This window comes from Asterias amurensis, chromosome 16, assembly GCF_032118995.1.
Source record: "Asterias amurensis chromosome 16, ASM3211899v1".
NCBI classification, from domain to species: Eukaryota; Metazoa; Echinodermata; class Asteroidea; order Forcipulatida; family Asteriidae; genus Asterias; species Asterias amurensis.
This window is the reverse complement of record NC_092663.1, coordinates 2,824,875-2,850,661: the sequence shown is the minus strand read 5'-3', so window position 1 is coordinate 2,850,661 and position 25,787 is coordinate 2,824,875. Positions and strand designations below refer to the sequence as shown.

General features: G+C 38.8%; 1 protein-coding gene across 2 annotated transcripts in view; it reads right to left on the bottom strand.

The window, feature by feature from the left end:
- Window positions 1-11,898: 11,898 nt before the first annotated feature.
- LOC139949120 (uncharacterized) overlaps window positions 11,899-25,787 on the bottom strand; it is a 34,801-nt gene continuing 20,912 nt past the window's right edge. For both annotated transcript variants that reach the window (XM_071947523.1, XM_071947524.1), the window contains exons 20-29: window positions 24,613-24,916; window positions 22,839-22,948; window positions 21,451-21,614; window positions 19,184-19,300; window positions 18,749-18,854; window positions 17,680-17,752; window positions 15,810-15,867; window positions 15,524-15,594; window positions 14,614-14,689; window positions 11,899-13,994 (exon numbers count right to left, since the gene is read on the bottom strand). In XM_071947523.1, coding sequence (XP_071803624.1) covers window positions 13,836-13,994; window positions 14,614-14,689; window positions 15,524-15,594; window positions 15,810-15,867; window positions 17,680-17,752; window positions 18,749-18,854; window positions 19,184-19,300; window positions 21,451-21,614; window positions 22,839-22,948; window positions 24,613-24,916 — 1,238 coding nt within the window. In that variant the 3' untranslated portion in view covers window positions 11,899-13,835. The remainder of the gene's footprint in view (window positions 13,995-14,613; window positions 14,690-15,523; window positions 15,595-15,809; window positions 15,868-17,679; window positions 17,753-18,748; window positions 18,855-19,183; window positions 19,301-21,450; window positions 21,615-22,838; window positions 22,949-24,612; window positions 24,917-25,787) is intronic.

The following is a 25,787-nucleotide window of genomic DNA, read 5'->3' as shown; positions in this document are numbered from 1 at the left end:
TTTTCTCAAAAAGTAAAGCATTTCATGGAATAATGTATCAAGAGAAGTCTTTCACCATAACCTTCTGTCTGTAAGTTGTTTGTAAATCTATGAACTTTTATTTTTTTCTGCTCCGAAAGTGTATAATGGCTTTAATTTTACTCCCAGTGCAGTTTGTTGCCTCTAATGTGCCAGGGGTCGATTTCACAGAGAGTTAGGACTATTCCTAACTTAGGACTAGTCCTAGGAGATTTCAGAAACGTATGGCTAGTCCTAAGTTAGGACGATTAACTCTTCCTAACTCGAGATAGGACTAATCTTTACTCTTTGTGAAATCCACCCCTGAACAAAAACTGCATTATATGTTTGACAAGGCCTCGAAATCGAAATTTCAAGTAGGCAGTCGGTTCGCTATTACATTCCTGATCCATTGGTTACTTGGTTACGGTGTTTGTTTATAGTTACTGTATATTGACGCTCCTGCTCTTGGGGAAAACCAAAGATAATCCAAACCTAACCAAAAAGGTCTGACAAAACAAATCTCAGTAATTGATGCTCATCTTCTTTAAAGGAACACGTTGCCTTGGATCGGTCGAGTTGGTCTATTAAAAGCGTTTGAAACCGTTTGTTATAAAATGCATTTGGTTAGAAAGATGTTTTAAAAGTAAAATATAATGATCCACACAAGTATCACTCGAAACTGCACGGTTTTCCTTTTACGTCGCAAACTATCACGGTCGGCCATTTATGGGAGTCAAAATTTTGACTCCCATAAATGGCCGACCGTGTTAGTCGACAGGGTAAAAAGAAAACCACGCAATTTCGAGGCATATTTGTGTTAATCATTGTATTCTACTTTTGCAATATCTTTCTAACTAACCATATACATTTTACAACAAACGGTTACAGAACGATTTTCAAAGACCAACTCGACCGATCCAAGGCAACGTGTTCCTTTAAACACATCGAAAAAAGGGGCAAAAAAACTAGTCATGCAGCTCATTTAATGATATCTTCAACTAGACCATTCCACCCGTCCTAGAGGGGTGTCAATCAACATGGGAGACTTATTCGTTTAGGAGGGGTCAGTAAAAGTTCATCTCTATGTCCTTTGTATATCAATTGTCTATGGGAGATCAAACCAGATTATACAACTAAATTAATTAAGCAAGCAAATCGGGTTAATACAGACCCAGACTTGAGTATTATTTCTTCTTTGGGCGGAAATTAAGTGCAATATTCCACGTCAAATACAGACACAGATCAAATTATATGACTAGCGGAGCTGTCTGTTCTTCCCTTGACACTAATTAAAATATGGTGAATTAAAATAAAATAAAAATTAGACTTAGATCGTCGTAGACATTATCTGGACATAGGGAAGTCTCAATTTGAAAATGCCCAGAAAACTGTTAACATATTTTTTGGACAAAAACATTTGCGCTCAACAAAAATTAAGCTCCCAGTTTTGGGATAAAGACTGATGCTGACACGACAACAAGGCGTGCTGTGGCCGTGTGGTTAAGGGCTCCAGACTAAAACGCTTGTGTTTCTAATCAGCTGGGTGTGGGTTCGCGTCACGCTCATGACGCATGTACCTTGATCAAGATGCTCGCTTGTTCTTCGGGTGGGACATTACGTCGTAGGTCCCGTGTACTAGGATTGGTAGTGTGCGCATAAAGAACGCAGGGGTGGAACTCACAAACAGTTAAAGACTATAGACTTATACCCGAGTTAGGACGAGTCACTCTTCCTAACTTAGGACTGGCCTTAAGTTGTTAATAACCCATAAAGAGTCCTAGGTGGTCCTAGGACCACCTTTGTGAAATCAAGCCCTAAATACTTATCGTGAAAGAGTTTGATTTGAATTTGAAATGTATTCTCAACGCTCTAGAGCCGAACGAAACAAGGAGACAAGGAAGAAATTCCAGTTTATGATGTGGAAAGAAAACTCCAGTAAATTATTCCAGGGAAACCCCCATGCAGTCAAACAGGAACTGAAAACCCACTCCACTAAGTGCCCTTGGTGTGATTCGAACCGGGGTCCCAGAGGTTGACGGCGAGGCAAGACACTACTACACTAACCTGGCTAGTGCTTTGGTTTAGGTTTCCTCAGGCTTGCGAGCAACGGTGTAACTTCACTTTATTTATTTTATTTATTTCTTGTTTATCCTGGGAAATCCATTCAGTAAGAAAAACTCACTGATCTCCCATGGATCCCAGCTAATAACAAACTACAGAAGTGAACTTAAGATAAAAATATTACAAATTTACACAGAAAAACATTGCACATTCATTTAAAAAAGCACTAGATCCAAGCATGCACATACATTTTGAAAACTAAAAAAAAAAAAAACGTTTTTAAATAGGACGAAGAAATTTAAAGGGGGAAAAATACACTTTAATGTTGCCTATTTCCATACCAGGAAAAAATGTATCCAAAGTACATACACTGTTACTAAACATTATCTATGGCACAATACAAAAGTGCAATTGCAATCAAACGGGACAACAGGATATTGCGGGCAATGCTTTGATTGAACACGTCAATAGGGTCCTAATTGCTGGCTTGTTTTGCAGACCTTGTGCAGAGGCAAAATTAAGGACGCTGAGAAACTGAAGGTTGATGATATTCTCCTTAAAGACACTGGACACTATTGGTCATTGTACCAGTATTCTCACTTGGTGGATCTCAACATATGCATAAAATACAAACCTGTGAAAATTTGAACTCATTTGGTCGTCGAAGTTGCGAAATAATAATGAAAGAAAAAACACCATTGTTACACGAAGTCGTGTGCTTTCAGATGCTTGACTTCGAGACCGCTAAATCTGAGGTATCGAAATCAAGATCGTGGAAAATTACATTTTCTCGAAAACTACGTAACTTCAGAGGTACCGTTTCTCACAATGTTTTAAACCATCAACCTCTCCCCATTACTCGTTACCAAATAAGGTTTTATGCTAATAATATTGTGAGTAATTAACAATAGTGTCCACTGACTTTAAAGGTGAGCATGATTGACAGCCTGACAAAATAGTCAGTATATATGCAATAACAATTAATGTGAAAATTTGGGCTCGCTTATAAATCCCGTAAACAGTGAAAACCATTCATAAATTTGAGCTTGTAAACGTATTGTCCCTAATTTTGAGTTTTCAGATACAGTTTTCTCGAATATGACTTCAATTCAGAGGGAAATATTTGAAGGAAAACATTATTCAAGAAATTCAACCTTTAACAGCTACTGACACTCAACCTAATAGCCCCGTTTTTAGGGTCGGTATAAAAGGTATCAGGAATTTATTTGACATTATCTGTTGTTGATCTGACAGCTGAAATGGCATCAAGATTGCATGTGCATAAAGTTCGTCACCTTATGGCGTTAATCCACTCGGTTAATAAAAAAATAAAAATTCAAGAGTGTAGGACGAGTTTCTCGTTTCACCATTCAAGGCAGCTGCAGTGGACACTATTGGTAACTACTCAAAATAATGATTAGCTTAAAAACTCACTTGGTAACGAGTAATGGTAAGAGGTTGATAGTTTAAAGTACTGTGAGAAACGGTGTCGCTTGCATTTATGTCCTATATGCAATACTATCCGGAGGACAATGCAATAATGTTCGCCGGACGGTTTTGCATATATGTATAATATGTCGAGATGCAACAAGTGCGAAGACTGGTCTGTGACATTTTTCCAATAGTATTCAGTGTCTTTGGGTCACCCTCAGGTTGAGCTGCGTTCTGCTTGCGCTGCATGTGACGAAAACGGGGGATCATGCAGAAAAGTACGGAGCCCCCAAAGGGACATTCAATTTTATTTTTTTATCTTGTGCGCACGACATCTCGTGCGCTCGAGATAATTACAAAAAAATGATTGTCCCTTTAGGAGCTCCGTAGAAAAGCAACGCTCAGGGTGCGATTTTACAATGCACTAAGATTTATGTTAAAGGGTTTGGGGTACTTTCTGAAGGACACAAAACACAGATTTACATTTAAACTAACATGGTTTGGAGACTATGATGGTAGAAAGCTTCCCTTAAAATATTACTTTCCGGGGTGTTTTTTTTTTTTTTTGGAAATGAGGGGGAAAAAATCACTCAAATATTTTTAGGAGCCGAAAATTATTGTACCTTGTAGAACGTGGTATTACCGGTACTTGTATATTTATACACGAATATCCTGAAAACATCGAGATTTTCATCTTTATCTAAAAGAACTCGATAACTAATGAAGCTGAAACTTCTGCAGGAAAAGTATATTACGTACATCTTCATTCACAGTGAGTAGGGATTCATGGCATGGCGAAAAATGGGACACAAAAGGAACAAAACCCTTTAAAGACCTACTTAGACGAAAACAACAACAAATTATCAGTGTTGAAAATAATGTTCAAATGTTTTCAATCAATACAGAAATGAGTTCACGTGAGATTAAACAGATTTTAATTGTGTAAAAAGAATACCCTTCCTCGGTGCTTTTCAGAAAGATTCGCGAAAAGCCCTGTTACGTCATCACTCATGGTACGCCATTTTATGCTCCAATTGTGTAGCCAATTTTTATACAGCATGAAGGTACATAACAAAGTAGCATTTCGCACATGACGTTTTTTGTGTTGTTTCGAAGGTGGGATCTGATTATCTTCACAAAAATTACCAAAAAGATTGATGGAAATTACATGAGAAATGTTTTTCAACTCGATGGTCGAACAATCGACGATCTACATGGCCAGGCGCGGATATGACACCAATTACAAGTGAAACAAAAGCCAATACTATCGAGCATAATATAAAGTAAAACAATGACCGCATCCCACCCCCGTATGATAGCTTAGTTCATTTGACCGTGAATAAAGCAATATCGCGATGGGGGTGAGAGCGTCTAAAGCCCCCGGCGACAGTCACGATAAACTAGAGGTGGAAACAAAATTGACTCGTAGTTTATAAAAAAAATAACCACTCGTTAATTGCAGCCTTCAGTCCATGGCTTTGTGGTCTTATCGTGGTCTTATCGAATGTCAACGACCACTCAATTTGTGCACGCATATCTGTGCACGGTGAAATATGATTGAATGTTACGAACACGTTCATGCAACATTCGCAGAGAATAAAATCATTTGGAAAGCCGGCTAATTGCATGTGTAATTTTGTTTGTAACCCAGTGCATCTTGTATTTGTATTTTGTTGTGTTTTTTCTCTTGAGCGCTTAGGGACATGTTTATTTACTATGTGGCATGCGTTACACAAGAATGGCATGTATTCATAAATACCTAAGACACTGCATCAACATGGGGTCACATAGTAGAAGACACCAAATAGAGAAAATAACATTAAGTACATGTATTGGCAGAATTAATATAATTTCAACACCCTTTGTTTGTATGTGCAGAGACTGGTGTCAATTTCAGACATCAAGTAATAAACCACGAGGGAAACTGACTGTTTCCCTCGTATTACTAAAATATCATTTTGCAAGTATGGTTCGTTGGCATTGGGCATGCACATCACTCTAAAAACGGACCCATACACTTCAAGAAGATCGACAAAATTGTATTAAATACACGCGGTGATTAATATCAGCAAGTTACCACTCGGCTCAGTATGCCTCGTCTATTAAAGGAACACGTTGCCTTGGATCGATCGAGTTGGTCTATAAAAAGCGTCTGTAACCGTTTGTTATCAAATGCATGTGGGTAGAAAGATGTTGTAAAAGTAGAATACAATGATCCACACAAACATGCCTCGAAATTGCACGGTTTTCCTTTTACCTCGTCGATTACACGGTCAGCCATTTATGGGAGTCAAATTTTAGACTCCCATAAATGGCCGACCGTGTTAGTTCCTACAGTAAAAAGAAAACCACGCAATTTCGAGGCAAACTTGTGTGGATCATTGTATTCTACTTTTACAACATCGTTCCAATCATATGCATTTTATAGAAAACGGTTACAAAACGCTTTTTATAGACCAACTCGTCCGATCCAAGGCAACGTGTTCCTTTAAACGCGAGACACTCGAAACAACTCATCAATTTCCATGGCGAGTGCCCTTGGGAATTGATGGGAGGGCATTTCTGACAAGTGCGTGAGAACATTAAGATTATTGTCTGTAAGTGTTTTACCGCTGCGTTGGGTTTCTGGATCACACTAATGCTATGTATCAGGCGAGACATCATGGCACATAGAGCAGCTTATGCACAAAAAAAGATCAGTACAAAAACAAAATAGTTCTCCTGAAGAGTGGCTGATCGAAACGTCGAGACCACACCGGCTCTTTTTACAACAAACACACTTCTCAAATAGACATAATGGTTCGACCACTACCTTTACTATTATGTTATATTTCTGCTTTCTCCAGAAGACGATCAGAGCATACTGATCGAAACGTCGAGTTGAAATAATCGGTTCTTTTCAGAACCACCCCAACTCATTAGAGATAGTCATTACATGGTGTTACCGCAAACCTTTTTATATCGTGTTTCCATTATGCAAATAGCCTTGCTCAAATTATTCACTCCGAAAAAAGACCGCCGCTGTATAAAAACCCACCCGTATTCGCTGTTGCGTAAAATAAGTGTAACCACACGCATCGCCTGTCGGCCTCCGCATGCGGTTAGTGGTACGAGTGCGGATGACTTGTGTGCACAGTAGTCGTACGACGTGACAGTGTGTATACATACGGTGGGTCGTGCAGTGTGATCACACGCACCACGCACAGTATACGGGTGAGTTTACAGCGGCGTCTTTTCGGAGCGAATAATGCGACTGCCTTGAGCAAGGCTAACATGCAAAGTGTCAAATCCTACATTATGTTATAGTCACTTTTTCAATGGTTGTCTGCACGTTTACTTCTAATCAGTACCTTCTGGTTGTTCAATACACGTTTACAAGTAATGACTTACATCTTACTATAACAGCGGACGGGTATATAAATGCCTTTTTGTATTGTATTGTATTGTATTGTATTGTATTGTATTGTATATGGTTTTACAGTACACGTTTATACTTCTTATTTATGGTTATAGTCCCCGCACGTTAGGTACAGTTACGGTTCCCGCACGTAGTTACAGTTACTTCTTATGGTTGCCCGCACGTTAATTTTCATAAAGGTACTTCTCAAAGTTGCTTGCAACTAGTTCACTTCTTATGGTGGAGAGCGCATCACGTGGAGGTGTTTATACGGTTGATAATGACCAGCTGGAGCTGTTTATAACCGATTGTTTTCGGATACGTTTGTGCGGGTTAGCACACAACCTTGTTCCCAGGGGGATCGATCTCGCCGTACCATTTTAACCCATGAGTACGAGGATGCATACTAAACGCACGAATGCATATCCGAAAACTGTCTCAGTCATAAAAATTGCAACCCCGGTCTTTAGAAATGTATATAGCCCTTTTATTACCCATTTTGTTTGGTATGGTCTCCATTAGATACGTAACATGAACTTTCCTAGAACGACTGATACTAAACACCCCCATTGGACACCCTTTTTTTTACCCATCTCGTGTCCATCTTCTTGTTTTGTCCATGCACAAAACAGTTTCCTATATACACACATTCCATTGTAGAGCGCGCATCCCGGTCTTTAAAATTTCTAAGTGGAGACCTTTTATCGTCCCTTTTTGTTTTGGTTTGTTCTCCATAAGGTATCAACAAATAGTCCTGGAACGACAAGTATAGAATCTCCCCCCCCCCCCCCTCACCCTACATTACCATCATCCATCTCTCTTGTGCTGACACGACACTAAGAACGTGCGGTATTCACACCATGGTTCGCTACGAATCACCCGTTTATCGCCATCATTCAAACGGTGGCCTCTAAAAACTAATTGCAATCGAGGAAGCCATCGCATCAATGAAGGTCAAACTGCTTGGTAATCATTGAACGTAAAAGCAAATATTAAGAAGTTAAATCGATCCCTGATATTAAAACCAAAACGGTTCCTTAAAGGCACGTAAGGACACCTTCGGAAATGCTATAGACCAATATTCTCACTTGGTGTATCCAAACAACAAATCTGTGAAATGTTTTAATCATGGTCATCGAAGTTACAAAAGAATAATGAATGAGGACAATCACTTGTTGTCCAAATGTGTGCTTTTAGATGACTCAAAGGTATTTTAATTAAATAATAACAATTTCCATCGCAGCCAAGAGCCAAATAAGGGACACCAAATAACAAAATTGGCAATAATAACAGCAATATTAAACAGCAGTTACAATGCAGACGAAGGTTTACCCAGTCTTAATAAACTGCAATTTAAAAAAAAATTCTACAAACATCTGTTATCATTTCAAGCCAACGAAAACTGTCAGAATGAAGGGGAAGTAAAAAAAGAAAAAAAAAAAAAAAAAAAAAAAAATACAATTGCACAGTTTATCGACGTTTCCCTTTCGCTACTCTCCACAGGCAACCAACAATAGATATGATGTCATATGGAAATTCAAGGCTTTAATTTAAACTGTACCTCATTTATGTATCCATTGTATGTTTGTCTTGATCTAGATTCCTTTTGATTCTTTTACGGGACACAACTTGCTCAATGTTTTTTATTTTATTTTTATTTTAATTTTAGGGAAGGTTGAGATATATTATATTTATATTTAAACGCTTTTAACTGTATCTTATGTTATTGAATTCAGGTTGTATTTGTGTTCTTTTTGTGTTTGATTTTTTGGGGGACACGTTACGAAAATATGCTTGTTGTTTTATAATTTCATACTGGGGACGGTCGAGATACAAGTAAACTTGAAGGGTATAATTTTAACCATGGTTTTGAACAACCCAGATCATGGTTGGTTGGGGGTGTTGACAGTCATAACACTGTACAGATTTATCTTACCCAAGTACTCGTGTAACTTTAATTTACTGATATAGCAGACGTCTCCAATTGAGAGTCATTTTAATACAAATACAATCTTTAAAGGCAGTGGACACTATTGGTAATTACTGAAAATAATTATTGGCATAAAACCTTTCTTGGTGACAAGTAATGAGGAGAGGTTGATGGTATAAAACATTGTGAGAAACGGCTCCCTCTGAAGTGCCATAGTTTTCGAGAAAGAAGTAATTTTCCACGAATTTGATTTCGAGACCTCAGATTTAGTACTTGAGGTCTCGAAATCAACCATCTAAACGCACACAACTTCGTGTGACAATGGTTGTTTTCTTCTTTCATTATTATCTCGCAACTTTGATGACCGATTGAGCTCAAATGTTCACAGGTTTGTTATTTTATGCATATGTTGAGATACACCAACTGTGAACGCTAGTCTTTGACAATTACCAATAGTGTCCACTGCCTTTAACAGAAATCCTCCACCGTGACCAAATTCGCCTCCTTCCGTTCTGAAATGCCAACCGAGTAATCCCATAACCTTGAATTTGTATTATATCACAACAGGCTTCCTCTTGTGATTAATTGTTCATTAAAAAAAAAACTCGATGGAAAAAGAGTATCACTTACTAGACAACTATGGGGTTGTCTGTGTTCGAGAACAAAATGTGTCAGAAGTGTATGACAAGACGGTGAACATCACAATACAAACAAAGCCATCTATAGAGCAACCATCGGTTTGGCCTCGCAACCAATTTTGTTATTATTTTGAAAATATTTTTTAAACAACTTTTATTTTTTTATTTTTTCTACACTTAAAAAAAAAAGGGCGCTATTAAAATTTGACGTTATTGTTTTCAAAGATGTACATGCGCTTTTTCTAATATTTTCGTAAACCAGAAACATTATTACCCGAACACCATTTCATTTCTAAAACAGAGTTAAAATTACCGCATTTGAAAATGAAAAATATAGGCCGGAAGTATGCCTAAAGGTCAACCATGGGTCAAATCTTCTACACAAGATCCTTCAAATTATGTAAATTTTAGTAAAAACAAATCCATATTCCATATATCCATAGTCATTATGAAATCAGCAGTTAGCTTGGGATTCGAACTCACAGCCTTAAACAATTTGTACAAGTTATGCAGTCTAACCACTGGACCACGGTAAAAACAGGAACAATTTTATTTTTTATTTTTATTTTAATTCTTCGGACAAAAAAAATGCAAAACAATCGTCATACTTTAGATACAGGAGGACCAAGTTAATTTGAGAGAGCACGTCTTTACTGTTTATTCAAGTTTAATAGGGCAATTCTGTGTACTCACCAAGTTTACTGTAAGCCCTGCTTGACTTTAGACCACCACCATCTAGCAGGACGTGGCCGACATCCAGTGGGGCCTCAGTGGTCATTTTACGGTACAGCGGTTGCAGTGCAGACTGGCCGCCGTCAATGGATCCATGGACATTTAAAAAAAAAACTGACGGTGGCAAATAATGTTCCATAGACAAAATTTCCGGGTTTAACATGATGACACCGTAAACTAGAAGAGTTTTCCTTGCTCACACTTATATAGTTCATGACAGCTTGAAGCTTACTTGGCCCAAAGACCTGCCAAAACCGACGAAATTCCGGGCGACGTGGACATTTTAAAACTTCCGCCATTTTGAAACGCACATTGTTAGGCTCGCTGTAACACTTCCAACTTTTAGTTTTGTTTTTACTGACATAGTAAAGAAATCATAATACAAAGATTGCAGATAATAATTTAATAGTTGACGTGTATTTTCTATGATGCATTTCATACGTCCAGAAATAAAATGATGTTTTTTTTTAAAGATTTATAATTCGTAGTTATTGAACGAGGTGCCCTCGCTAAATCATTGGGCGCGATCTTGTCCGTTACTTTTTAACGCTGTATCCAATCACCACAGTTGGACTTTTCCCCTATATTTATCTAGGGTCTTATTTGGATTATTTTTTTGGAGGGTATCGGGGGTCAGCTGTCAGTTGAACGTTTTAAGTGGTGTATTTAATCAATTTTCGGCCTATGATAATTCCGATTTCCAAACAGGTTGGTTGTGATCGAATGCATCGTGGGAATTCAAAACGGCAACCGGCAGTTGTTGTATTTGTCTTTCACGCAGTATTAAGGGTTAATCGGCCCCAATCAAGTGTTCTATCAATGGGGTAGTTCAGCAGGATAATTTCCTACAAGCCAATACCCTATCATCGGTCCCCCTCCCCCACCCAAAAAGCCCGGTCCTGCTGGGGGGATGGAATATAAAATAATGAGATTCTTTACGATTCGAAGAACCTTATTTTTTATTTTTACAATCGACCTTTCTCTCCGTCTTTTTGCTTTCATCGGATCAATGTGCATTAGGTTAGTAAACGTATTGATCAGAGGTGTCAATATAGCCCCCCCCCCCATAAATTGGGTCAATCCACTTCTGTATCCTTGGCCCTCTAGCACCATTGAAATTCCATTCCTTTGCCCGCTGTAATTTTTAATCCGGTTCGTTCTTGATCCCAAACCGTGCCAATCGAATGCTACGCTTGTAGATAGCCGGCCCTACTCCTGAAATCTGTTGGGAATTTGTTTTATATTTTTATATAAAATAGAACCGGCGACGCAACTTGTTCCAAGTTGCTAATAATATGTGAACAAAATTAATGCATACTCGCCACTCGAAAACCCTTTGCGATGTTGGGGTAGTCTCCTCCAAACATTAAAATAAATTTAGTTTTAATAGATGTTAAACTTGCATCAGGCCGGATAAAGAATATTCGTTTTTTGTTTTACCCTAAAATTTTGTAAATTTGTTGTAAAAAAGGCCGAAATGAATTTCCCATCGTGGATAATAAAGTGAATTGAATTTGAATGTTTGTATTGAATGATACACCGACGTGTGATGGCACTTTATACTATTCAGTACTTTCCCGAGTCCTGTGAAAAAAATATCACAGGCATATTACTCGGGTGGGATTCGAACTTACGACCTTTACGATTCTAGAGCAGTGTCATACCAACTAGAATATTAAAATAGCTGTTTGAAACACATGTTTTCCAGGTTTTGTTACCGATAAAATCTTGTTTATTTCAACATTCATACTTATGGTTTACACTCATGTTGATCTGAATAAAGAGCAAGGTCTAACAATGACATCAAATCGATGTTGCCATCTAAAAATATAATGTTCATTTCCTCGAAACATTATTTTGTCAATCTCTAAATCCAACAGAGTTGTAAACAAACGATGTTACCGCGCAGCTTATCGACCCGACAGCCACGAGTCTCAACAAAATAGGTGCGGTTTGCGGTAGCACCATGTGAACATATTTTTAGAGTAGTGTTGGCTCTGAAAAGAACAGGGCCCAATTTTATAAAGCTGCTAAGCACACAAATTTGCTTAGCATGAAATTTCTTCCTTGATAAAAACAGGATTACCAACCAAATTTCCCTATGATTTCCAGGATAAGCAATCAATAGCTGAACATCAGTAACAAGCAACGTGCAACAAATGTAAATTTGGTTGGTAACCATGTTTTTAACAAGAAAGACATTTCATGCTAAGCAAATTTTTGTGCTAAGCAGCTCTATGAAATTGGGCCCTGGTGGTTGACAACTCAACGTTTCGATCAGTATGCTCTGATTGTCTTCATGAGAATGTTGAACTCTGTTGCTGGATGTGTTAGTTCTGACAAGGACTGGTGGTTGATAACCCAACGTTTCGACCAGCAAGCGCTGATTACCTTCATGAGAATGTTGGACTCTGTTGCTGGATGTGTTAGTTCTGACAAGGACTGGTGGTTGATAACCCAACGTTTCGACCAGCAAGCGCTGATTACCTTCAGGAGAATGTTGGACTCTGTTGCTGGATGTGTTAGTTCTGACAAGGACTGGTGGTTGATAACCCAACGTTTCGACCAGCAAGCGCTGATTATCTTCAGGAGAATGTTGGACTCTGTTGCTGGATGTGTTAGTTCTGACAAGGACTGGTGGTTGATAACCCAACGTTTCGACCAGCAAACGCTGATTACCTTCATTAAAATGCTTGGCACTATTGGTGCGACAGAAGAAACATAGCCGAGCATTTAGCCTGAATACGAGCAGAGCATCATAATCCAAAACATTGAGTTGTCAACCACCGGTTCTTTTCAGAACCAACGCTTCTCAAAAAAGATTTACACATGATGCTACCAGAAACCTCTTCATGGTATACCTCCACAATGCAAAGTTGAAAATCCTATTCAACAAACGTGTTACCCAATTTTTCAACTGAACCTTTTAACGGTGAACTTTTATGTAACTTTCTTCATAATTGTTGTCATAAACCAGAATTGGGTTGACAAAAACAAACAATTTACATTTAAAATGTTTCATGATATCACATAACATATATCACATATATATAAAGTGCGCATAATTATGTAGATTACATCTACATTGAACACAGTTTTGCTTTCTTTTATATTTATGTTTAAGTATCTTTTTTTAAGGAAACATGACTAAAAGATTGCAATAATATGTACAACTGTACAATTTTTTAGGTTATTTAAAGACAGCGGACACTATTGGAAAAATGTCAAAGACCAGTCTTCTCACTTGGTGCATCTCAACAATGCATAAAATAACAAACCTATGAAAATTTGAGCTCAATCAGTCGAGATAATAATGAAAGAAAAAACACCCTTGTCACACAAAGTTGTGTGCTTTCAGATGCTTGATTTTGAGACCTCAAGTTCTAAACTTGAGGTCTCAAAATCAAATCAAAATTACTTCTTTCTCGAAAACTATGGCACTTCAGAGGGGAGCCGTTTCTCACAATGTTTTATACCATCAACCTGTCCCCATTACTCGTCACCAAGTAAGGTTTTATGCTAATAATTATTTTGAGTAATTACCAATAGTGTCTACTGCCTTAACATAGGCTGGAGGAGGAGGATCAAAAGAGGGCGCTATCAGAAGAAGTTTGTTCACAGTTTCCAATAACCTGCCACACACGCTTCAGTCCCAATCGGAGTCCCAATGACGTCTTTTAAACCACACACAACACTTGGTACGTATCAAGTAGATGATCAACTCAAACACTTCCAGTATTGTGAGGAAAGAGAAGCCGATGTAAAGTCCGATTGTTCCTCCCACATCACCGAAGAGACTTGTGCCCTGAAAGAACAGAGAAAAAAAAAATATGAATAATATTGAACATTTCTAGTGCGCCATCAACAAAAAGTTCCTTCAACCCGGCTACGATCTTCCACATCCTCTCACCTTCAACTGATGCCTGGTCCTCGTGTGAAAACACGCTACGGTGACAGAGCTTTCTCTGTTGCAGCTCCCAAATTATGGAACACTCTCCCTCCAAAAATTCAAAATGCTTCTTCCTCACAGACATTTAAAACTATGTTGAAAACTCACTTGTTCAAATCTTTGTAGGTACCCCATTCTGCAGCTTGTTATTTTTCTGTTAATTGTGTTTATTTGTCATGTTTATTCTGCCTTTGTTTTGCTTATTTTGTTTATACATGTTTTATGCTCTTTGTGTTTTGGTGCTGTTCCCCTGGTTTACTTCACCAGGACACCAGCACCATGTGCTTAGAAACGTTGTACTAAGCGCGGTATAAATTTGTATTATTATTATTATCATTATTATTATTATTATTATTATTATTATTATTATTATTATTATTATTATTATTATTATTATTATTATTATTATTATTATTATTATTATTATTATTGTAGTTAAAAACAAGAGCTATGGATTATACTTAAATGTACTTACAGAGTAAGCTGCGATTTCTCGCGTTTCTTGATAATTCAGTTCTTCATAGAACACCTTGAGTCGTACCAGGTTTCGGCTGCACATAATAAGACAAGAAGTTTGTTAATCATAATATACCATTATTGACTGGCAATTTGGTAAATAGTGTACATTTATTCCCCCGAGGGACTTTAAGTGCCCATAAGAGGGACCCTCTGTTGGTCACTCCCAGGCCCGAGTGGGAATAGACGTACACTAGTTACCGAACTATAATGCCAGTCAATAATATGTTTTATAACACAACTCGGTCTTAAAATGTGAAACAAGAACAGAAATTTGGAGTTATGTAGTTGCTGTTCCTGGTTCAAGTCAAGAGAGGGCGCTGTAACCAAGCACTACTATAAACCTTTCGCAAATACCATTGCGCAAGCGCAAACTGTCGAATGAGGTGCATGCTGGTCTAGCTAGTACCCAAACTTGATAGTTAGCTAGACCACCATGCGCCTCATTCCACGTCTATTGTGCGCGTATCGAGTATTTGCGATAAGGTCTATTTTTAAAGACTTGTGCCCGCCCGGGTACTAAATATATTCCCCGCAAAACACGTGCACCCGATCACTAGACTATATAGTTCATCCCACGTGACCGCGTTTCAGCAAACCAGAATACAGAACAAGCAAGAGGCGTGTTATAATTCCAAATAGTTCCAATTAAATAATTAAACTGTTTGTAAAATTATAATCCTTTTTAAGGTGTGTCATTAACGAGAGAAGATTGTTATAGGCTTAAATGAATAGTAGTAGTTTTATGTTTAAACAAAGAAATATTGCTCCAGTCAATTTGTCTATGTTCACAAAACAAATAAATGATAATGACATTCCCAAAAATTCTCAATGTAGATTTACAGACACTACTAAAAGCCTCTTATTACCTTATATCACTTGCTGATCTGATCTTCTTTGTTCTTTCGTTGATAAAATGAATGTTTCGCAAAAGATGTGGCTGAAAATAATTAAGCAAAGAGAACAAATAAAATAAGTATGCAGTGATGACTTTAGATGAAAGTTTACAAACTCTGTGCATCAACAGAAACACAAACATTACAGGTTTGGAGTTCGACACAATGTGGACTACTTTTTTCTTGACTTAAATCAAGAGAAGTTTGAAGGCTTGAGGAGAATTTGATAAAAGTCAACTTTTTGAGATTTTAAACTTACCCTAAAAGCTTCTGATGGCCATGCTGACTGTGACACAGAGTACTCAAACAGACGATCTCTGTAAAAAAAGTAAATTACAGCAAAATAGTTATAAATTAATACTTAAACTGTAAAGGCATTTAAATATTTCAGCGGGGAAATGTTACTCCCCAAAAAGTTGAAACACAAACCAATTATGAATCTGTTCTTATATATTTGGTTTGCGGTAACACCATGTGTGTATCTATGTGCCAGGTAGAGTTTCTTCTTAGAGAACTGTCTTGCTTTATATTTGGTTTGCGGTAACACCATGTGTGTATCTACTTGCCAGGTAGAGTTTGTTCTTAGAGAACTGTCTTGCTTTATATTTGGTTTGCGGTAACACCATGTGTGTATCTACTTGCCAGGTAGAGTTTGTTCTTAGAGAACTGTCTTGCTTTATATTTGGTTTGCGGTAACACCATGTGTGTATCTATGTGCCAGGTAGAGTTTGTTCTTAGAGAACTGTCTTGCTTTATATTTGGTTTGCGGTAACACCATGTGTGTATCTACTTGCCAGGTAGAGTTTGTTCTTAGAGAACTGTCTTGCTTTATATTTGGTTTGCGGTAACACCATGTGTGTATCTACTTGCCAGGTAGAGTTTGTTCTTAGAGAACTGTCTTGCTTTATATTTGGTTTGCGGTAACACCATGTGTGTATCTACTTGCCAGGTAGAGTTTGTTCTTAGAGAACTGTCTTGCTTTATATTTGGTTTGCGGTAACACCATGTGTGTATCTACTTGCCAGGTAGAGTTTGTTCTTAGAGAACTGTCTTGCTTTATATTTGGTTTGCGGTAACACCATGTGTGTATCTACTTGCCAGGTAGAGTTTGTTCTTAGAGAACTGTCTTGCTTTATATTTGGTTTGCGGTAACACCATGTGTGTATCTACTTGCCAGGTAGAGTTTGTTCTTAGAGAACTGTCTTGCTTTATATTTGGTTTGTGGTAACACCATGTGTGTATCTACTTGCCAGGTAGAGTTTGTTCTTAGAGAACTGTCTTGCTTTATATTTGGTTTGCGGTAACACCATGTGTGTATCTACTTGCCAGGTAGAGTTTGTTCTTAGAGAACTGTCTTGCTTTATATTTGGTTTGCGGTAACACCATGTGTGTATCTACTTGCCAGGTAGAGTTTGTTCTTAGAGAACTGTCTTGCTTCATATTTGGTTTGCGGTAACACCATGTGTGTATCTACTTGCCAGGTAGAGTTTGTTCTTAGAGAACTGTCTTGCTTTATATTTGGTTTGCGGTAACACCATGTGTGTATCTACTTGCCAGGTAGAGTTTGTTCTTAGAGAACTGTCTTGCTTTTTATTTGGTTTGCGGTAACACCATGTGTGTATCTACGTGCCAGGTAGAGTTTGTTCTTAGAGAACTGTCTTTCCATATTCCAATATCGCAAAGCAGATTTATTGGATTGTTTTGGAGACTTCTCAGTTCTGAAAAGAACTGTCCTGCTTTTTAACTACATGTACTACCTGGGCAGAAGGTATAGAAAATTGCCTGGTACTACTATTCACTCGGTGTATCTCATAATATGCAGAAAATAAAAGACCTGTGAAAATTTGAGCTCAATTGGTCGTCGAAGTTTCAAGATAATAATGATAGAAAAGACACCCCTGTCACACGAAGTTGTGTGCTTTCAGATGCTTGATTTCGAGACTTGTTACGATATCAGGTTTTATGCCAATAACTATTTTTAGTAATTACCAAAAGTGTTCACTGCTAGTAATTACCAAAAGTGTTCACTGCCTTTAAGCTTCTAGGATCGTTTTTAACTGCACTACCGCGGAGTGAGTTTTTAAATTGGTCTGAAATCTTTTTGTATCTGTTCATAATGTACTACTTACTCGCACTGCGTTTCACATGAGCAGTTCAGTAGGTAATGAACATGGAGAAAGTGTATCATCTGCTTGCATAGATCTAGAAAGAAAAGAATCAAATATTGAGCTAAATTAACAACAGGTAAAAAATCTTGCGGCATACAGTAATTATCCTCTGGTTGTCCTGGATTAATGTTGACCAGGGCCCAATTTCATGGCTCTGCTTACCGTCAGTACAGAATTGGCGCTTACGGAAGCAGGGAATTCTGTGCTTAAGGCCGGCGTATTTCACGGGTTAGCGGCGAATTTGGGCTTCTGTGCGTGCGTACTTTACTAGGCATTCTACGCTTACAAGGCTAGCGCAGAAATTCGGTGCTTGCACGTAAGCGGGGAATCGCGATCGTAAGCGCAGAATTCACCAGTAAGCAGAGCCATGACATTGGGCCCAGGTCTCTCACACCCGTTTGAGAAAGGCAGTCAAGAGTTGTGAAGAACCAAATTCTGAATTGAAAACATGGAAGGTTTTGACGTCTGATAGAGCTAGGAGAGGCTGGACACGCTAAGATCAACTGTTGCAGTCACTCGAAACGACTCGTGAGCGCCTTGGTTTCAAGTCAATCTGGTCATTAGCAAAGCCTATGTAATTGATATTAAGTTTGCCTGTCTGAAAGAAGCTTTCTCCAGAAGACGATCAGAGCATACTGATTGAAAAGTCGAGTCAGAACCAACGGTTCTTTTTCAGAACCACCCCAACTCATTAAAGATAGTCATTACATGGTCTTTTCAGAACTGAGAAGTCTCCCGAACCTCCGATTTTCTACTCCACGGCAGTAGAATAAAGCAAGACAGTTCCCTAAAAACAACTCTACCTGGCAAGTAGATATACACACATGGTGTTACCGCAAACCAAATATATATTGATACCCCACCATGCAATGCCTCAAATCCTATATACATGGTGTTACCGCAAACCTTTCTATATCGTATTTCCACCATGCAAAGATTCAAATCCTACTTGTCTGAAACTAAAATTGATTTGGGGCTACCTAGAGTCACTCCTAATTATTTTGGCAAGCCTGTCTGAAATGGGTGCTACCTTGCTCGGTATCCAGAAGTTTACACCGGTCCCCGTCTAGTTCCATGGACGCGGCACAGTTGCAGATTTCTTTGACTTTCTGAAGGTAGCAGACTTGCAAACAACGCTTCAAGAAAACAAAACAAAAACATTCAGTTCAAATTCTCTCTTAATAATACTTTAAGATTAGTGCATTCATGTTAAAAATCTATTTTTTAATGTTTGGGGCCAAAAATCAGACATAGCATCTTTTAAGGAACACGTTGAACCCTGCTGTGACCAAGATAACACAGACTTCTCTTAGGCCGTGTCCGAATTACTGGCTATGGCTTCGGCTACAGCTAGCTTTCTGTGATATCATGCATTGAAGTATAGGACTTCCTTAGCAACACCCTTAGCAACATCTATAGCCGTAGCCTTGGTCATAGCCACTAGTTCGAACACGGGCCCACATACCTGTCTATTGTAGCTTTTGGTCTCTATTTTCACAATCTTCCCATCCACGATCTCTGAAACTGTGGCATTTGGTATTTGGCATTCTCCATAGGGCAAAGGTTTGCGATTGATCACGTTCTGTGTAGAAGAAAATTATACTGTAACTTTTACAAGGGTAGTATTAGAACATGTAGCCCTATCTAGTCCTATGCGGCAGTCGCCTGATTTTGTCAATACCTTTGTTCGGGGGAAGCCATATAACCGTCCTGTAGCCAGCGATCATATCCAAGTTTACGATAACCTGGGAAGTGGCAGTTAATCATTGTTTGGCTCCCAACTGGCACCCTCGAACAAAGATTTTTACAAATTAGGGAGACCACCAACAAAGGGCTAGATAGAGCAGTTGCTACATGTAGATTGCTGATACAATACTCCAGAGGTTTTTCCATCAAATCCCACTCTCGTAAATTTTTCTTTGTTCAACCCAAAATCTTTACCCAGTCATTTTCCCTTGTGGTTTATCATTTGATAACCAGATACTATCTCAGTAGAATCGATCCTTTCAATCAGCTAAAAGCTTTAGGGTGTCATAAGCCGCGCCCGCAATGGACTTTTGGGTCTGGTAACGTACCGGCCCAGTAAGTTTATATTACAGGCCCGATAAGTTAACAGCAGTTTGCACTTGGATTAATTTGTGTTCAGCAACTTACCAAAAGGCCTTTCTAAAACCCCAGGTTTGACTTAGGCTCAGCAATATGCTCCGCGCGTTGCGTACGCAATGGAAACGCAGCTATGCTTTTAACCTGAATTTGTGGAGCAGCGCGTATTGCACGCGGTGGTTTGAACATCAGCAGACTTTTTTTTAGATAGAAGTCACGTGACAGTATTTTTAAGTGACAGGAGTGGTGCAATCGCATTGGACTTCTTGTCCCTGTTAATTCAATTCAATTCAATTGTTTATTGTCACACATATAAATACATATACAGTGAAATTCACTTCGGCTTGCGAGTCTAAAAATATTAACAATCAAAAATTACAAAAAATACAGAAAACCCTAAAACCACATAGGCATACAATAACGAACAAATAAACAGTATGCGCACAATATGCAGAGAGACAATAACAGTAACAAAATTGCAAACCCCCAAAACAAATTAAAAAGTATTAATCATTAAGTAACCTTATTGCACTGGGATAAAAACTATTGCGAGTACGGTTGGAGTCGGCTCTGGTCGCTCTATATCGCTTACCTGATCTCATTAATTCAAACAAACTGTTCGCAGGGTGAAATTCATCCGAAATAATAGATCTAGATTTCTTCAGAACCCGAGCAGTATAAAGTTTATCCAAAGCAGGAAGCTCATGACCAATGATAAAGCTAGCAGTACCGACTACACGATTGAGGCGTTTTCGGTCATCTGCCGTGGTGTTGCCATACCAGACAGTGATCGAGAGTGTCAAAATACTCTCAACAACTGCCCGATAAAACTTTACCAGCAAATCTTGGCTGACACGAAAACTCCTCAATCTTCTAAGAAAGAACAACCGTTGCTGGGCCTTCCTAACAATGTTAAGCTAACATTGATAACTTACCGCGGCTTAAATCGGCCTGATACGTTAAGAGTTCCAGGGAGGTAACTTGCAATTGGACTTAATATCGGTAAGTTAAAGGGATGCTGCAGTGAATTCAAATAAAACAGTTAATTTTGCTGTCATTTATTTCTGATATATGTATTGAACATCAATAAAATGTGTTTTGTTTATTCCCGACATATCTGACTTGCGTAATTAGCGAATAAGTCATGACCCCCCCTTTGTGGATTGTTACCGCCCCCCTACCATCGACGTCACGTCGGGAATTCAAACATATCATTGGCAAAAAGAGTCTGGTCCCTAACTACACGCACCTAGGTACCAGGCCACACAGTGCACACGTCTCTATATGCACACAGCCAGGGGGCCCCGACGGCTTGGGTTTCCGACATGACGTCACGTTTATGCAAATGAAGGCTCCCTTTTAGGGGCGGGGTGGATTCCCCTAATCTCTTGAAAACCGTTTTTAAAATACTTGCGCATCTAAAAAAAAATATATATAAAAAAATATTTCAGGTTTAAAAAGTCATGTTTAATCGTTTAAATTAATTTACAAAAAACACTGCAGCCACCCTTTAACAATTTGCGGCGGTAAGTTTGCGAACACTAAGTTTGCGAACACGGCTATAGTAATCTGAAGGTTGTTGTTTAGTTTCTTTGTTTAATCTCAAATCATTAGTAAATTTTAGCTTACCAGTTTGAGACCAATGGATGTGTCAGTGCCAGGTGATATATTGATTCCTTGATCGGCCGGTGCCGGGTTAATCTCATTATTAGTAATAGCTACTCGTACACCAATGCCTTGACCATACAGACTGATATATTCATCTTGCTCAACGTATAAGGTCAGAGAAAGACCTGCAAGGAAAGACGAACATTATTACTGGCAAACTTGGTGGGTTCGAATCCCACCCGATAAATATGCCTGTGATATACCGATTCCCTGATCGGCCGGTGCCGGGGTAATCTCATTATTAGTAACAGCTACTCGTACACCTATGTCTTGACCATACAGACTGATGTATTCATCTTGCTCAACGTATAAGGTCAGAGAAAGACCTGCAAGGAAAGACGAACATTATTACTGGCAAACTTGGTGGGTTCGAATCCCACCCGATAAATATGCCTGTGATATACCGATTCCCTGATCGGCCGGTGCCAGAATAATCTCATTATTAGTAACAGCTACTCGTACACCTATGTCTTGACCATACAGACTGATGTATTCATCCTGCTCAACGTATAAGGTCAGAGAAAGACCCCAAAAGGTAACATAAACATTATTATTTGGTGGCATGGTTGGCTTGTGCGTAAAGCACTCGCCTTTTACAAAGGTGACCCCAGTTCGATTCCTGGTCGGGTCCACATGTGAGTTGAGTTGTGCGTTGGTTCTCTGCTGTGCCACAAGGGTTTTCCAGACTATCCGGTTTTCTTCCCTCAGGAAAAATCAAACACTTTCGATCTTGGCTGTTCTCCGTGGTCACAATGGGTTGATGTGGCTGGCAGATAAAGGCGCCCTTGCATGCCTGCAGAGTGTGGGTTCGAATCCCTAGCCATGACACTTGTGTCCTTAAGCAAGACACTTAACCATTGCTTCATCCTTCGGATGGGACATAAAGCCGTTGGTCCCATGTGTTGTGTAATGCATGTAAATGAACCCAGCACACTTATCGAAAATAGAAGGGGTTCACCCCAAGGTTCCTGGTCCGATCGGCAGCAAATTGCGCCACAGCATCTTGTAAAGCATTACATGGTGCTATCAGACTTAGGTCTCATAATTCAAACGTAGTCCAACATCTGGTAGGAAATACTGTACAGTATGTTACAGCCCCAGGAGCGTCACTGGGTGACAGACATACGCGCTGTATAAGAAGCCACAATTATTATTGTTTTTACATGTCCTGTTTGTCATTATTTACTCAACTTCGGTGTAAACTGTTATTGTCTTGACTACATCTGTGGTTTGCCATTATTTATTCATTATCATGTATATTAACTTTAATGATGTACACAAATGTAACTTTATGGCAACATTGAAATAAATGTATTGAAATGATGATGACATCTTTCACTGAGACTTACCTGACTGCTCCCCAGTCTGTGATGAATGTCTTGCAGTGGTTCCCTCTACCGCTTTATTAAAGGTGTAGCAGTTACCATATTTGTCATCCTGTATCTGTTCAAACGTATCGCTGGAAACGTAAAAAGTAGAGAGAATAAAATTAGTAATATTGATATAATATCAAAGTCTTATATAGTGCAGGCATCTACCAAACAAGGTACTCAAGGCGCCGAGTATAAACTTTCAGAAAGATAGGTTATTACAGTGATGGATTCTGAGACCCAATTAGCTAGCACCTTACAAGGTGCTACGGCGCATACAGCATCCACAGCCAGGAGCGACGGGACGAACCCCTTCTCTTTTCGATAAATGCACTGGGTTCTTTTACATGCGTTACACAACACATGGGACCAACGGCTTTACGTCCCATCCGGAGGACGAAGCAATGGTTAAGTGTCTTGCTTAAGGACACAAGTGTCACAGCTGTGGATTCGAACCCACACTCTACTGATTAGAAACACCAGAGTTTGAATTCGTTGCTATAAACCGCTCGGCCACGACACTTCCACATGGCCGAATTCCTTATCATATTTTCCCGACAATAAAAACATCTCGACTAGGAGTCATCTAGGGAAGAGAAAACACAAATCAAAAAGTAAGGTCTTCAAAATAGAGAACACCTTCTAGAGAATATACAGTCCCGTCCCCGGAAGAGCGACTTCGGCTTTAGCTACGGCTAGATCAGCGTGTCTACCAGTGTTGAAGAATAGGCAGACGCGAGATCTAGCCGTAGCTGTAGCCGAAGTCGATGCTGCGGACACAGCCTAAGAATACCTTATGTATTGACCCCTTGCATGTGCGTCACACTCGGCGACTGTGCCACACTCACCATTTTGGTAGTCAATAGGTTTACGGAGTTGCTGAACTTGCTGAAAACTCATTTATTTAAACCCTCTTAGCTCGTTTCATGTCTTGACAGTAGATTATTCATTGTATAATTTTTTATTATATTCTATATATTTCTTTTTGTTGTGTATGTACACGTATTGTTTTTTGTTCTGCGCCTCGGAATAGGGTCTTGTACACTAGATAGATGGCGCATTATAAATGCGTTATTATTATAATTATTATTATTATTATTTATGTGTAAACACCGCGTCGCCTAAAATGTACACTGCACTGAATAACGCACAAATGACATTGCCCACCAGTATGGCACATCCATGATATCCTGATGATGATGACGTCCGGTGATTAGGGTCAATATTAACAATGAACGCCATGGTTCTCAAAACTTTTTCCAAAACTTTCTGAAGTTTAACCAAAGTACGCCAAAGGTCTTACTACTTGGTGTTTATTATGGCTTTTAAGAGCCCTCAGGTGACAGTGTTTTAAAGGATTTGGGTACTTTTTGTAACACAAAACACAATGTCCACAGATTTACATTAAACTTACACCATTTGAAGATAATGATAGTAGAAAGCGTACCTTAAAATACCACTTGCTGAGGTGCTGTACTTTTTGAGAAATGAGTAAAACAATGTCATGAATATTCTTTTTTACATGCTAAAACAATTTTTGTCTCATGATCACTGAGACAAAAAATATTTTCATGACATTGTTTTACTTATTTTTCAAAAACTACAGCACCTCAGCTAGTAACATTTTCAGGGAAGCTTTCTACTATCATTATCTTCAAACTGTGTAAGCTTAATGTAAATCTGTGGACATTGTGTTTTTTTGTCCTACAAAAAGTACATAGACCCTTTAAACACAAGAAAAAGAACAACATACGTTTGGCCAAGGCAGTTGATACCATTAAAGCTGCACTCCAGTATGAAATCCTCCAATTGATGGCCGAACTCTGCAATCTCCCGTTTCGAAAGCTTTAAAACCTCTCTCAAGTCGCTGTAGTCCGGTAGCTCACTGAAGGTAATAAAGCGACGCCAGTCGGCTGGATCTTCGCTCTTTACGCGACTGAAGGGCCGTCCGATGTAAAAGTTCTCTTTGAATTCAGTCAGGAATTTTTCTTGAATGTCACTGGGTATGAAGTCCAGGTAAGGGTCCTTCCAAGTTTCGCTTTCAAAAGGACCATCAACTAGGAAAATTCAAATCCAAAGTATTGAAGGAACACGTTGCCTTGGATCGGTCGAGTTGGTCTTTGAAAATCGTTTGTAACCGTTTGTTATAAAATGCATATGGTTAGAAAGATGTTTTAAAAGTAGATGCAATGGTCCACACAAACATGCATCGAAATTGCACTGTTTTCCTTTTACCTCGTCGACTGACACGGTCGGCCATTTATGGGAGTCAAATTTTTGACTCCCATAAATGGCCGACCGTGTTAGTTCGCGCAGCAAATGTGTGTGGATCATTGTATTCTACTTTTAAAACATCTTTCCAATCATATGCATTTTATAACAAACGGTTACAAACGCTTTTTAAAGACCAACTCGTCCGATTCAGGGCAACGTGTTCCTTTAAACTATTTCTGTGAAATCACTTTATTGTTGAAAGTGTAGATTGTCATCCTAGCCGAGTAGGAGTTGAAATTTGCATGGTGGAAATACGATATACATGTAGGAAGGTTTGCTGTAACACCATGTTTTGACTATCTCTAATGAGTTGGGATGGTTCTGAAAAGTGACGTTGCACTCGATAATATTGCAAGCACTTGAGTATGCCAATATATTTTGTTATAAATAGTTCTAAAATGTGACTTACCGCTTTTTGACAACATTATTTGAAATTAGATAGACTAACTATACATGTAGTGTTGTTACTATTGCGACTCTAAAGTGTCGATTCGTTATGACAATGTACTCGCATTCGGCTTGTATTTTCTATTCACGAATCTACACTTTCTTGTCCTCTGCTGATCAGAAAAACTTGAGTTCAGTGCTCTTATCCACTCTGCACTACACACCACCCAAGTGCTTTACTGTTTAGGAGAGTTAACTCGGGGAGTC